This window comes from Anoplopoma fimbria, chromosome 12, assembly GCF_027596085.1.
Source record: "Anoplopoma fimbria isolate UVic2021 breed Golden Eagle Sablefish chromosome 12, Afim_UVic_2022, whole genome shotgun sequence".
Lineage (NCBI taxonomy): Eukaryota > Metazoa > Chordata > Actinopteri > Perciformes > Anoplopomatidae > Anoplopoma > Anoplopoma fimbria.
In genome coordinates this window covers 4005400-4019274 of record NC_072460.1, presented here as the reverse complement: position 1 = coordinate 4019274, position 13875 = coordinate 4005400, and the positions used below count along the sequence as shown (strand labels likewise).

Sequence of the window (13875 nt, the reverse complement as noted above, 5' to 3'; positions counted from 1 at the left end):
TGTACTGTACATTTACTTGACCACACTTTGGCAGCGTTGTTCTCTTACAACCAGAGCCAACGATTGTTAGCTGTTAGGAAAACAGCTTCATAGTGGCATGCTGTCACCGGCCAGCTGTCTGCCTGTCACTCTTTGTGTGTGTGTCTATGTGTGTGTGTGTGTGTGTGTGTGTGTGTGTGTGTGTGCATATGTGTGTGTCACCTGGGGCCCGCCTCCTGTTGTGAGAGCAGCGGTGCGACAAAAGAACGATGATTAATTTCACTCGGAGTAACCTGTCTCGCTGATGTGGCTCTACCAAGCCGTGTGTGTGTGTGTGTGTGTGTGTGTGTGTGTGTGTGTGTGTGTGTGTGTGTGTGTGTGTGTGTGTGTGTGTGTGTGTGTGTGTGTGTGTGTGTGTGTGTGTGTGTGTGTGTGTGAGAGCTGTAGACTGTGTAGTCAGCAGGTGTGCTGTGATACTTTGGATGCCCTCCAGTCAGGGTCACACACACACACACTCACATACACATTCACAGAACATGACTACCGCCTTATAAATCTCAGCCCACCAACTCGCACTGACACCGTCTCTCTCTCTCTCTCTCTCTCTCTCTCTCTCTCTCTCTCCCTATCACATCCTCTCTTTTTGAACATATGACTCGCCAACACTTTTAGTATCAGGGCGATCTCCGGGTCTGAAAAGGGAAATCAAAGCAGAAGTGCCTTTAACCTGCATTATTTCTAATGGCCAGAAGGGGGCCATTCCTCTGGTTGCAAAAAGAAGTGTGATTGTATAGAAGTCTATGAGAAAATGACCCTACTTCTCACTTGATTTATACCCTCAGTAAACACGTAGACATGAGTTTATGGTCTTAATCTCTAGTTTCAAGTCTTTTTCAATACAGCATTAAGTTCATTTGGTAATATATCGTCTCAGCTTAGACTAAAATAGACCACAAACCAGTGGGTGACGTCACTGCGACTATGTCCATTTTTTATATAAAGTCCGTGGTTGGTATTAAATTGCAGTCAGAGTTATTAGCTGTGTGTGTGTGTGTGTGTGTGTGTGTGTGTGTGTGTGTGTGTGTGTGTGTGTGTGTGTGTGTGTGTGTGTGTGTGTGTGTGTCCGTGCGTTCACAGACCCTCCTCTCAACAGATGAGACCGAAATCAATTTCATTAGGGATCATGAATACAACGAGGAGCCGTTAACGCACACACTCTTTACACACACACACACACACACACACACACACACACACACACACACACACACCACAGTAGATTTCATTAAGGAAATGCCTTCCCCCCCCCCGCTGTTCCCTCCATCATCAAATAGCTACTTGAACATTTAGGACACCGGTTCATTACTCGTCCTCACCGGACATTTGTAACATCGTTTTCAGTGAGAAATTCTAACAAGGTTAACAAGCGGCTCCTATATCTTACCCTCTTTTATTTCCCGTCTCTGCATCCTTTCCTCCTTCCTTTTCATCATCCCTCCCTTTGTCCAACCATGTAATTAACTAGATGTTTAACAGCTGAGGTTGGACAGGGCACTGCTGTGTCTGGACACACATGCGCATGCAGACACACACACACACACACACACATACACACACACACACACACACACACACACACGGTTGGAGAAAGAGGTCTGTGTCCGTGAGGGAAAGAAAAGGACAAGAGGGAGAAAAAAAGGAAATGTGCACGGAGAAGAGCAATCATAAGAATGAAAAGAAAGGAAAGAAAGGGACTCAGGGTGAGGAGGAGACAGGAATTAAGTGGAGAGTTGAGGATGCAGGCAGGTGAGAAGAAAGGTGGCACATGAAAGAAAGCTGGAATAAAATAAAAAATTGCATAAAGAACAAAAAACATTTCATGGATGAATGCCAAATGGAAAGACGGAGGAGAAAAAGAGAGGAAAGAAAGGATGATTAGGAGACAGGAAGTCAGTTTTTGAGAAGAAGAAGAATTGATAGCGTTTGCTTATCCTTTCCAAGTCTACCTGACCCAAAGGTGTGACCGGTGGTTGAACCCAGCATGGTATTAATCACTGCGCCACTCCACCCAAACCTCATTACTCCCCTTTGTTCACTTTTTATTACCTCGTCCTCCTCTACACACTCCTTTGCGCACACACCCACCATCCCTCTCTCTATTCCACCTCACTTCATCCCGCCTCATCCGTCTCCACCGTCATTATCAACTAGTGCATTATCGGACGGCGTGCTACAAAACATCCAGCATGTTAACTTTGCTGAGCCCAGCGTTAAACTTAATGCTGCCAAAATGTACCAAAGTCAAGATACAATAGCTGTGGTAAAATACTAGACCTCCTGGTTTCACTACAAAAACCTGAATTAAGAGGCAGATGGCTAGAGGAAGTCAACTTGCTGTTGGCTTTGTTGTTTGTAATTTCTACATCACTTGTATAAGTTGTGTGCTTTCCGTTTGAAAAGAAGAAACGTGGGATGACGATTTTGGGGCCCATGAGCAGCTGTTCCGTCGATATTTACGCCATTGTCACTTACAGTATACAGCACTGTCATGAATTTTTAAATAATTGAATTGTTCTGGTTTTGGGGCCCAAACTGCTTTTTATCTTTGTTAAGATAACCATTACTGAAGGGAAGAAGAAAAACAACAATATAACAGCTGATTCCAAACGTTGACCTATATTGTTCATAATCAGGATCACGACCAGTACATTTGGAGTGATATACAACATAACTGTTTTTGGAGTAACTCTATTCATATATATAAATACCACACGTCACTTCATATGAAGTGACGTGTGCCTTTTCCTCAGATGAATATTCTTTTATGCTCCCTGAACCTGCCTTTTTGGCAGCCAACCTTGACAATAAGCATGTGCAGTAGAATTTACAAAAGACAATTGACAAAGAATGTTTGTTTAAAAGCCCTAAAACGAGAACAAAAAAGTACTCTAGTGGCAATATGACTTCTAGCTTTTGTCCATTGGATTAAAGGTAGAAGTAGCTTGGACTTGTTATCCGTTCGTTTCCACATGGGTTTGAGAGTGTGTGTACTTTGATATGCATTTCCTTGTACACCTGTAGACCTCAGTGCGTGTGTGAGGGTTACAGTGTCCTCCATTATATCAGCAGTGGTTTGGTAATGAGCCTAATCCCAGGAGGATGGAGGCGACGGAGAGGTCCGAGCTTGGAGGAGGGGAGGAACACATGAGGGCGGTGAAGAGGGGGATAAAAGTTAAGTGTAGGCTTCAAACTCATCAGAGAAAGTCACCTTTAACTCCCAACTTTCTCCGTGACTGAAGGTGGTCTAGAGAGGCTGCTCTTTGACTGAAAGGTCGAAGACATGATGCATGTCTTATTGCGGCGTCCTTAAGCAAGACACACAACCCTGTCCCTGCTTCCTCAATGTACATCACCCTGGAAAAGAGCCTTAGCTGAGACACTGGAATACAAAGCGTCCACACCCCCTCTGGACTGAATTGCCATGTGTCATTTTAGCCAGCACATACGCCAAATAAACATTGTTTTAAAACTCATTGATTGGTGGATAATTTGAATGCAAATGGCAGCAGTTAATGTTCAGCGCACTCATCGTGGAGTGGCCCTGCTGAGCAGGATAAAAATACGCATGATTGTCGAGCTCCAAAGAGGTAAACTAATCAGTACAAAATAACAGCCTGTTTTAATGACTCATAAGCTGTCAGTAACATCAAAGTGGAATCCTTAATGGTATTTTTTTTGTGGTCTAATAATCACCCTCGGAGCAGTTATAAAAGCAAATTTAATAAGCGGCTTTTAAAACAGGTAGACGCTGCTTTAGGAGTCGTCCCTTTCATCTTGCAGCCTGGGCTCTCTGCTAATAAGTTCCAGAGAGTAAGAAACCGGACAAATGGAAACATAAAATAGTTACAGATGCCCCAGTGTCGCCGCCTATTTTTTCCCCCCAATTTTATGGCTTTGAATTTAGTGAACGAAGGTACCCTGTAGGGGCTGCAGCAAGTTAAACAGATGGCATTTATTTGAAATTCTTATAATATTAAGCGATACAAGTTGGGTGCGATCGCACAGTCAGCAACGTTTCATCATATATTCTAAGAAAATAAAAATAAAACAGTGGATTATTTAAGGATTAATGAAAGTTTCTAACCCTTAAGTGCTGCCGCTCCCTCGTTGAGAAGTTGGTGTTTGGACACATTAACTTCCGGAGGTCAGAGAAGGAGAGCAGACACCTGCAGGCTACTAGACTAGATGAGAATCTCCAGTCACCTGCTCCAGTCTGCAGTCCCCTCTGTGCCAGCTGACCTGAATCCCACTCCAACTGCCCTCTGCCCCGAGCTGTAGGCCAGAGCACGCTCCCTGATCCTACAACCCCCCCCTCCCAACTCCTCTCCCCGGCACAGTCCTTCACTCATATCAACCGATATGGCGGCCCACAGCGTGTAGCAGTTTTAGAATCGCCAAAATAAAGTGTTTTATTTATTTTTTCCTTTTTCTTGCTCGCCTGTATTGTTGTTCACAGCCAGAAATAGAGAGGGACAAAAGGTCACACTCACATCAATAAAAGTTCCAGAGTGTTTGTGTTCATGTGGGAGCAACATAAGGGACAGCTAAATCAAATGACCTTTGGACAGTAACAACATGGGGACACCTCCTCCAGACACACACACACACACACACACACACACACACACACACACACACACACACACACAAACACAAACACACAAATACACCTGTCACGGAAGTCAGAAAAGTTCAGCGATTTGCAACTTTTGTTGTCAGAGGCAGTAAACAGTGCAAGTCAATACTAACTGTGAGCAATATTGTCCCTGTGTCAGGTTTTCCAACAAATAATGCTCCTTTCTGTCCTGTTTCTGCTGTACATGCTTCACTTTTTACCTTTCAGTGTAAAATACCCAAACTTTAGACTCTGAATGTCCCACTGAAATGCGTATTTGTCAAAGCGCTTGACTGTTGACCAAAGCCGCCCCCCCCCTCTTGAGCGACAGAAGCACATTCGGTGATGACAGTCTGTCTGTTAATGAACCTTCTGTTCAGAAGAAAAAAACTTATTAAGGAAAGTCTGGTAGTGATCTGGCAGATAATAACCGCAGAGACTGTTGATAGAAGGGAGAAGAGGAAAAAAACAAAAAAAAGTTAGATGACAGATCGAGTCTTGTCGACAGAAAAACAGAAACAGTTGTTTCAGAATAAACTGCTGTCAGGTGATGGATGAGCAGATGGAGGTCGGGAAATTAGAAAGAGAAAGATTCCACACAAGCAGAGAGAGAAGGAGAATAAGATTTGCTTTCTGGTTCAAGGTGGAAGAACCCTCATAAATCTGTAATTTTGCAAGAAGTAACACTGTAAGCACCAACAAAAGACCCGTCATATAGTTGATAACTGTAGTTAGTCTACACCAAATAACGGTGTACTATACACGGGATAGACAGTGTTTAATGTGAATGTCCCAAACTGAAAAAATGTAGTAAAGGTTACATTTAGTCAACTCACATCAACAAATAATGAAAAAATGGAGTGTGAATAGTGTTTTAAAGCTTGGTTGTTCCAGGGTTTGTGTTGGGAATTGAGAGCTAGCTAGTTTAACTGAAAACACTGGTACTTAAACACACCGCGCACCAGCTTCCCGCTAACTAGCATAGCTGAAGCTAACTTTCAACATAAAACAACACCAAACAATGCACATACTGCTTATCATCAATTCTATGTACTGTATTTAGGCTTACTGCTGTGGCAAAACTGTACACGCTTCATGCACAAGTAGCTTTAGTTAGCTAAGCTGTTGTTTAGTTAGCTAGAGCTAAAAATGTTAGCTAGCTTACAGTGAGCTAGCTTCCATTGTATGTCTGCATCAAAAGTATGGAAACAGTATGGAAATTGAATACTGTTTCATGGGTACAATTTCTTTAGATATAAGTGAGGTTCTAATGAAAACACTGGGAAATCTTTGGATTATCAAGAGTTAACCGTGTTTATGAAGACAAAGGTCAAATCAAAAGTTAAAAGTACCATAGTTCAACAGGCTACTATTGCTTGTGTTAATTATACTGTTGTGAAATGATGATTTAAGAACCATTAGATTGTAATCATGGCCTTTTTTCCCCCCCATTTCCCTCTTCCAGATCCTCGTGAACTCCATCATCCAGCCTGCCTTGCTGTATGAGAATGTGGTGGTGAGCGACGGGAGCCCCATCCTGAGAGACATGCTCTTCAGCCCGGATCACCAGTACTTATACGCCCTCACCGATAAGCAGGTACGAGAATCACACACGGAAAATAAAAATATATGCAGCCGGGGCAGGGTTAGCCGTGCAGCCCTTAATGCAGCCCACGGTGGCTGTTGACTTCCCCTGATGAGGTCTGGTGATTTCGGGGACAGATCCAGTGATGCATGACGGCCTGTGAGGCACAAATACATGCGCACCTAAGCTCGTGTGGTTGGTGTGTTTTTTAGGAGTATGTATGTTTGCAACGATATGCAAACACTGCTTCCACACTCAGATGCGTTCGTATACTGCCACGCACGCTTTCATAAATACAAATTAGACTTGCTGAGTGCTCACACACACACACACACACACACACACACACACACACACACACACATGCACACACACACCCTCCTTCACCACTGACAATAAATGTAGTGAGGGTTAGAGAGGGCGAGCAGAATAAAAAAGAACATGGAGACAGTGGAAGAGCACCATAAAGACTTCATGAGGGAAGGTGTATTAAAAACATGCACTGGGGAAACGAGCAGTCGAGCTAATTATATACATATATATGGTACCACATACAGCGCATGATCGCATTTGCAATTCAAGCAGTATTACACACGCAAACACATATAGAGTCATAAGTGCTAATTAATATGATGAATATTAAAATGTGTCACCAGGGATACATTTCACGCACAATCTTTGCATTTTAATTGGTGGTGAGTGAAAGATTTATTATTAAAAAGTAGGAGAGCTTTCTTTTCTTGAAAATAAAGTTGAACAAGATATTGTTTTTCACACCAATACTTGGTCACATTAGCATTTTAAACTGAAAAATTTTAAGCACGTTAATTAGCAAACACCCAGCTGTCATGTTAGCGGTTGACTTCCCTGCTACAGTAGTTCACCAACAAAACCTTCAAGTGGTCACCACAATGACCACCATGATGAAATGTTTAGTGAAGACATGCAGATGAGTTGCCCCACCGTCCAGTGGGACCCTCCCTGAAGTATACATTTCAGAAACATTCCATTCTCCAGTCTAAAGGCCTTTAAACACCTGGGCTTTTGAATATGAATATGAATACATGAATACTTTCACACAGCACTTAAATATTCCGCGGCAAAAAAGCCACATACCTTTTACGTAACTTTTTGGGAGGGTTAGGTGGGTTTTGCACCACGAATAAAGGCATCCACCAATCACGCTCTAAGAAAGAGAGTCCAAACCTAGTCGGGAACCTGCCCACCAGATCCACTCCGTCCTTTCTTACCTTTCACAATAAAAGCCCCATACATAAAATATTTGAACAAGGTGTTTCTCATTTTCATGTTGTTTATTCGTCCTTCCCCCAGTGTGGTTGAAGCCTTTGATATTAAAACATTTACAGGACTTAACCCAGAAGAGCAACCTGTATAAGGGCTGACAATTTTATTATGTGGTATGTTTTTAAACTGCCCTGTGTCATTGCCTTGTCATTTCCCGCACTGACCTCATCTGCAGAGTGATGTATAGAATATAATCAATTCTGGCATGTAGGTGATGTTAACTGGAAACAACTTCATCCATGAGAGTTGGATGCTCCAGTTTGCAGAGTTCAACTATGTCCACCTTCCCTCCCCTCATCCCTTTACCTGCCCGGCTCTCTTATCTCATAACAGTTAATGAGCGCGCTGTGATAACCTTCAACAAGACTTCCCCGGTACATGGACAGTAACTGCCATGTGAGTGCTGCGTAAATTACCAGCAATTAGACATAATTGACTTCCACGTGTCTGAATAAGCGCAAAGAGGCAGTGGAGAGTTATTGATGAGAGTGGACGGCGTCGGTGTTGATGTGACGGGGGAAATGAGGCCCTTCCATCATGGATAGCAGTCCAGCAGGCCAACATGTAGCCTACAGGGAGATCCATAAATAATTTTAATAAACGCATGCACCGAACCACAGAAAGTTGATTCAGAATGGGATTTAATTCTCAAATGTATTAACATAAACAACGGGGTTCAACTGCAGCATTAACAAGATTAGAAGCAGCAGAATCTTTTTACATCACCAGCACCACAGCAACACTAGATCAACAATATTACGAAAAGCAATGTCAAGAAGGTCCAGAGTCAAAGTACTCACTCACTTTTGGGAAAAAGAGAAGCAAAAGCTTTGGGAAAACTTCAGAATACAAACAATGGTGAGCTGTCAACAGAGACTGTAAGACTGAAGAGATGGTATCACGTTGGATGATAATCCAAGCATTGGGCGTGTGTTCAACAATCTGTGTTGAAGCCAGCAGTCCAGAAGGTCCACCCTGGGAGTGTACGCAGATTTCCCCTTTTAACTCCTGTCATCTGCATTAAAGATGACTGTCAGAAAGTCTCTTTCAATTATTGAGGCCAGTGTTTTATTTTTGATGAGCACTGATATGTCCACTACGTGTCCGTGCATGTTAGTGCAGTGACTGTGAGGAGGTCTAGTGACAGGATAGAAGCCTCGAGGAAAACCGCAATGCTTCCTCTTTTTCAGATGATCCACACCATGCTGTGATGTTTCAGTGAAGAAGTGGATTCACTCTGTACGTGTTTTTGTTCCGTCTTGGAGAGGAATTGTTTTCTTAACCTGGAGAGTCCGTCCAGTTCAAGGGTTGAACATACTCTTCACTTTCCTGCTGAGCATTTGATAAAAAGATAGATTGATGCCTCTTGAGTCCCTTGTCTGTCCATCAGATATGAAGCTAGAGAAACAACAATTAGCTTAGCATCTGTTAAAATCCGTCCCGGTCCACGTGCCCTGGAAAATTTCACTGTTCTTGACAGATGGGTTTGGTTATTACCAGGTAACAGAACCCCTGGCAAAATAAGTGTGCACGTGTTTACAGTTTCAAGTGGATTTTTTAAAATACCTTTGATAGCCTGCCCATCTGTTTCTCCCTGCTTTTAGTCTTTATGCTAAGCTAAGTTAATTACTTCTTCCTTTTGCTCGCAGATATGAGAACGGTTTCCATCTTCTAATGTTACTCACCAAGAAAGCAATCAAGTACATGTTCCTAAATGTTTACACATTTGCATGTTAATTATTCCTTTAAAATTCTACAAAAGTAATCTGGGACGGATGCAAGTTAAAAGATTATATGATTGCTTCTCTCGTAGGAGCTCATTTTTTGCGTCAGATCTGTGCCCTGATGGAGGGTTTTGATTTACAGCTTGTCCGGTCACTCTGTGTCATATTGTTTCTTTGGAAATCAGACTCAAACTTATCGACAGAAGAGAAAAGATGGAAAGCCCTTCTCTCTGCAAAGCCGTAATGGCTGAGCTCCAACACTGACCAAATTCACAGTCCAGTCAGATAAAATGTGAGAGAGAGAGGTGGAGAGAGCCGAGGAGGTGGGGAAATATAATTGGCTCGCAGGATATGGTCTGTCCCCTTTCCCCGACTCTTCCTGCCTCATCTGTTCAATATTCTTAGGGGTCTTCACTTCTGTCTCTCGGATGGAGTGAGTTTGTGAAGTAAGTGCTCTCCCAGCAGCAGCAGCTTCAGACAGCATAGAAAAGAATAAGGATCTTCCCTCTGCTGCAGAATGTGAACTTGTGTTCCTGCAGAGCCTCCCCGGCCTGCTGATGAGGAGCGTCTTCCTAGCCAGAGGCTGCGTGGACTTGAGATAATGTATCGCGGTTTAAGGTCCCTGGCCTAGCCCTGGGGCGCATAAACTTGGGCTTTTTTTTTTTTCAAACTGAAAAAAAAGTATCCAAAAGAAAATAAAACTGTTGCTATTTTCTTTGGATTCTAGATACTAGACTTTTAGTTATATTCCCTGATCCAGTCTAAGGATGACATGCAAGAAATGACCAGTTCCCTGACTGATATAGCATAGAGTTTAATCATTTATAGGACCAATTATCCTTCCCAATTCATGTGAATTGGGAAGGATAATTGGTTGCTCAGGACTATTTGAAGGGAATTTATTCAATTTTGGCAGAAACGTCTACTTGAACTGATAAGAATTTGGTAGTCAAAGGTCACTGTGACCTCACAATACACGTATTTGGCCTAACTCAAGAATTCATATGCTATTTATGACCATTTCTCACAATTGTCTAATAGGATAAAATTATGGATGTGGATGTAAACTGCCAAACGACTTTGAGGTAGTAATTCCATCAGTGTTAGCAAGTCGTAAATGACAATTTTGTCCAACCTCATGCTGAATGTACAATCGCTAACTCTAGGCGGGAGCTAATAAACATTAGCTTGTGGTATATAGCTGATAATGCGTTTGTCAAGTTTTGTATCATGACCTTCTTATCTTGACGGAAGCAGTTAAAAAAGACAGCAAAGATATACAATTTTATAGTTTATATTTTAAATTGTGTTATAGAGGATATACATGCATAACGTTTTACAGTCTGTTAAACATTATAGCCTTGGACTATTGTCAAACAGGCTAGCATCCTGTAACCTTGAGCCTCATATTTATTTAGCTAATTTAGTTGAGTGTCCTTTTTTTCTGTCTTTGGGGAAGCCAAACAAACTGTCAACACAAAGCATTGATATATTCACATTATAAAATTGTTGTAATGGTGAACATGACTCACACATCCACTCTCATTTTAATTGGGTCTGTTCCACAAGCTCCTGAGGGACACATCTGTCTCTTTTGCTGCTAAATGCTCGACTATGTTCTTCTGTCAGCCTGATGTTTAGGTCGGTACACAGCGAGCAGTGGGTTAATCAGAGCGTTTGTTCTTGTTTGAACCAAAAATTCTGGGCCACCAGAACCAACAGAATGTTGCTGATGGAGATGATTCTCACCTTTGGAAACCCTGTTACCGTTGGCTTTTCGGGCCTCGGTTCCTCAGTGAGGCCTGCATCAGGACTCTTCTCCCAATGCAATTTGGAAGCATGTTATAAACATACACTCTGTGATAATCACTTCCATAAGCGAGGTATACCTTCACCCTGTTTGTCGTCTCATCCTCCTCCACCTTCTCCTCATCATCCCTCCATTCCTCTCTCCTTGTTGAATAATAGAAATGCCAAGTGATGAGAGCTCAAACATCACAGAGCCCATTCCCCCGCTTGACAGAGCAATTTACCTTTTCCCATATTCACTCACACACATAATTAAAAGTGGTATATTGGACTGCGGCGCATACACTGCGTATATGCATAGCAGTACTGACTCACACACAAGCACGCACACACACACATGCGCGCAGTGCGAAAACATAAAACTGCCCGATTCACCACGAGAGGATAGTTTTCGATTAGCGGGCGATGGATTTATACATGGCTCTCTTTGTGTCACTGCTTCACACAAACACACACACACACACACACACACACACACACACACACACACACACCTACACACTCAAACACACACAGACAGTCTCTCAATGTTCTCCCACTCCGTGTATCTTTGCCTGCCTCAAGCTTTCGGTCCGTCTCTTTCTGTTGGGCGATATCACGTCATTTTTGCGCTCATAAAAACGAACAGTGGCACTAAATCAATTTGATCACTGCCGTTGTTTCCTCGTTACATGTTCAAATTGTCCCGATCTAATAAAACAGCGGGGCGGGGGGGAGATTTTTCATCCTGTCACCACCCTCCGTTGTTGATGCCACTGAGACAGATACTTCTTGTATCCTGCGTGTCCCCATGGATGACATCACCCTAATTGCTTCAGATAAATTACTAAAACGATTACGGCTCATAATCTATTGATTTCTGCTGTACCTTTATACCAAATGACTCTCCTATCGTACTTACCAGTCTTGTTGCTACTCAAAGGGAACGCTTTCACCTCACCCATTACCCATTATAAAGAGTTATTCTTATATTTCAAAACAGACTTGTACTTAACATTGTGTTTGTTTTGGGGATTTTGCATCCAGTTCTCGTATTGATGGACAGCGTGAATGTGAGGCCGAGCCCAGTGTCGGATCTTCAGTAGTGGAAATGTAGCATCACTGCTACATTTCCACTACTGAACGCGCAGGGCAAGGTTGAGGCCTCTCCGCTTGTAAAACATCTTCGTAAGGTGACCCCCCGTTGGCAGCAAATGCCTCCCCCCACCCCAGCCTTCGCTAGGCCCCTCAGACAGCGGCATAATGGTCTGATGATGTACCTCCGTGTATCGATTCAGCCACAGTACAGAAATGTACTCAGTCTGCACAGTACTGCACAGTGGAGAAACCTTACCCCTGGCACCGCATCAGAGAAGGTTCATATTCAATTCACTCAGCATTTACTGCACTTGGAGGTCAGGGAAAACAGAACTGCCGCGCGCTCCCTTTTTTAAAGAGGTTTCTTTCGTGTTTGTCCAACTTTGATGTTGCTTAAAAAAAACTGTTTGCGAAGACTGGGACAGGAAGAATAATGAGGAGACAAGACAGTAAAAAATCTACTGGAAGTGCCCCTGGGCCCTGTCAGCTAATTGTGTGGTGAGTTGAGTTGTGGAACGGCATGTCTGATCAGTGGTTTCTGCGTGGGCAAGTTGAAATTAGCGACGGGTTGGTTAGGAGTATTGCTTAAAGACGCTGTCGTTTTAAGCAGGGGACAACTGTGAGTATCATTTCTGAAATGTCTCCGAGCAAAAGACGTTGAAGTCCTCCAGGGCTGCTGCTGTCTTAAGCTCTTATACTTGACTTTCCCTGACCCCTCTGAGGACCTTGTGGATCTAACCAGTGGCATCAGTTAACAGACACTTAAACATTCATTTTTGCCCAATCCAAAATATGTTTGGCTCCAAAGCAGACAGGCGATCAGGAGAAAGAAAAGCTACACCAAGCTTTTCCTCTTTCTTAACTCGACAACATGAGAGGAAGTGCTGCTAGAAGAGTTGATGGCAGTTGCTCCCGTGCTCATGGGCAGTCTGTGTGGAGCCCTTTGGATGTGTTCTGGGGTTTTCTTGTGAGGATTTAAGAGCTGGACACAAGTGCACATCACACTGCATTGAGGCAATTCAAGTGGTCTTTCCAAACCATTTGATCAGAATGTTATTTCAAAGATATATAATACATGTTATTATGTATTCAGAGCAAAAGTAGAGCCGACTCATGACTCATAAAGACATTTTGATTTAATATTTTAATGTGTTTAATTTAATAAATGAATCACATATTCACAGTGTGCTGTCAACAACTAAAAGAAAGGACTCTTTGACAATGGTGTGACTTTTTAAACATTTGCATTAGACAAGCGTGTTTTTGAGTGGCATCATATCGGCAAAAGTCCCTGTCGTTTTCTGCCTTACTGACAAATACACAGACACACACACACACACACACACACACACACACACACACACACACACACACACACACACACACACACACACACACACACACACACACAACACACACACTCAACTGTCTGTCAAGGCAGAGAGATGAGTGATCGGCTGATCAGATTGTGATTTGTGAGTCGGTCAAAGAGACTGACAGCTTTAGAAAGAGAGAGACGTCTTAATGTGGTTGAAAGGAACAGTGTGACCTGGGTTTGAAGGATATGGACTAAAGCTCATATGTGAAAGAACTAAACACAGTATAAGAGTGTGTGTGTGTGTGTGTGTGTGTGTGTGTGTGTGTGTGTGTGTGTGTGTGTGTGTGTGTGTGTGTGTGTGTGTGTGTGTGTGTGTGTGTGTGTGTGTGTGTGTGTGTGTGTG

General features: G+C 42.9%; 1 protein-coding gene across 1 annotated transcript in view; it reads left to right on the top strand.

Moving 5' to 3' along the window:
• The window catches only part of LOC129099219 (plexin-A1-like), a 207757-nt gene that overhangs the window by 80600 nt on the left and 113282 nt on the right, over positions 1–13875 (top strand). Inside the window, exon 5 of the mRNA XM_054608357.1 lies at positions 6144–6251. Coding sequence (XP_054464332.1) covers positions 6144–6251 — 108 coding nt within the window. The remainder of the gene's footprint in view (positions 1–6143; positions 6252–13875) is intronic.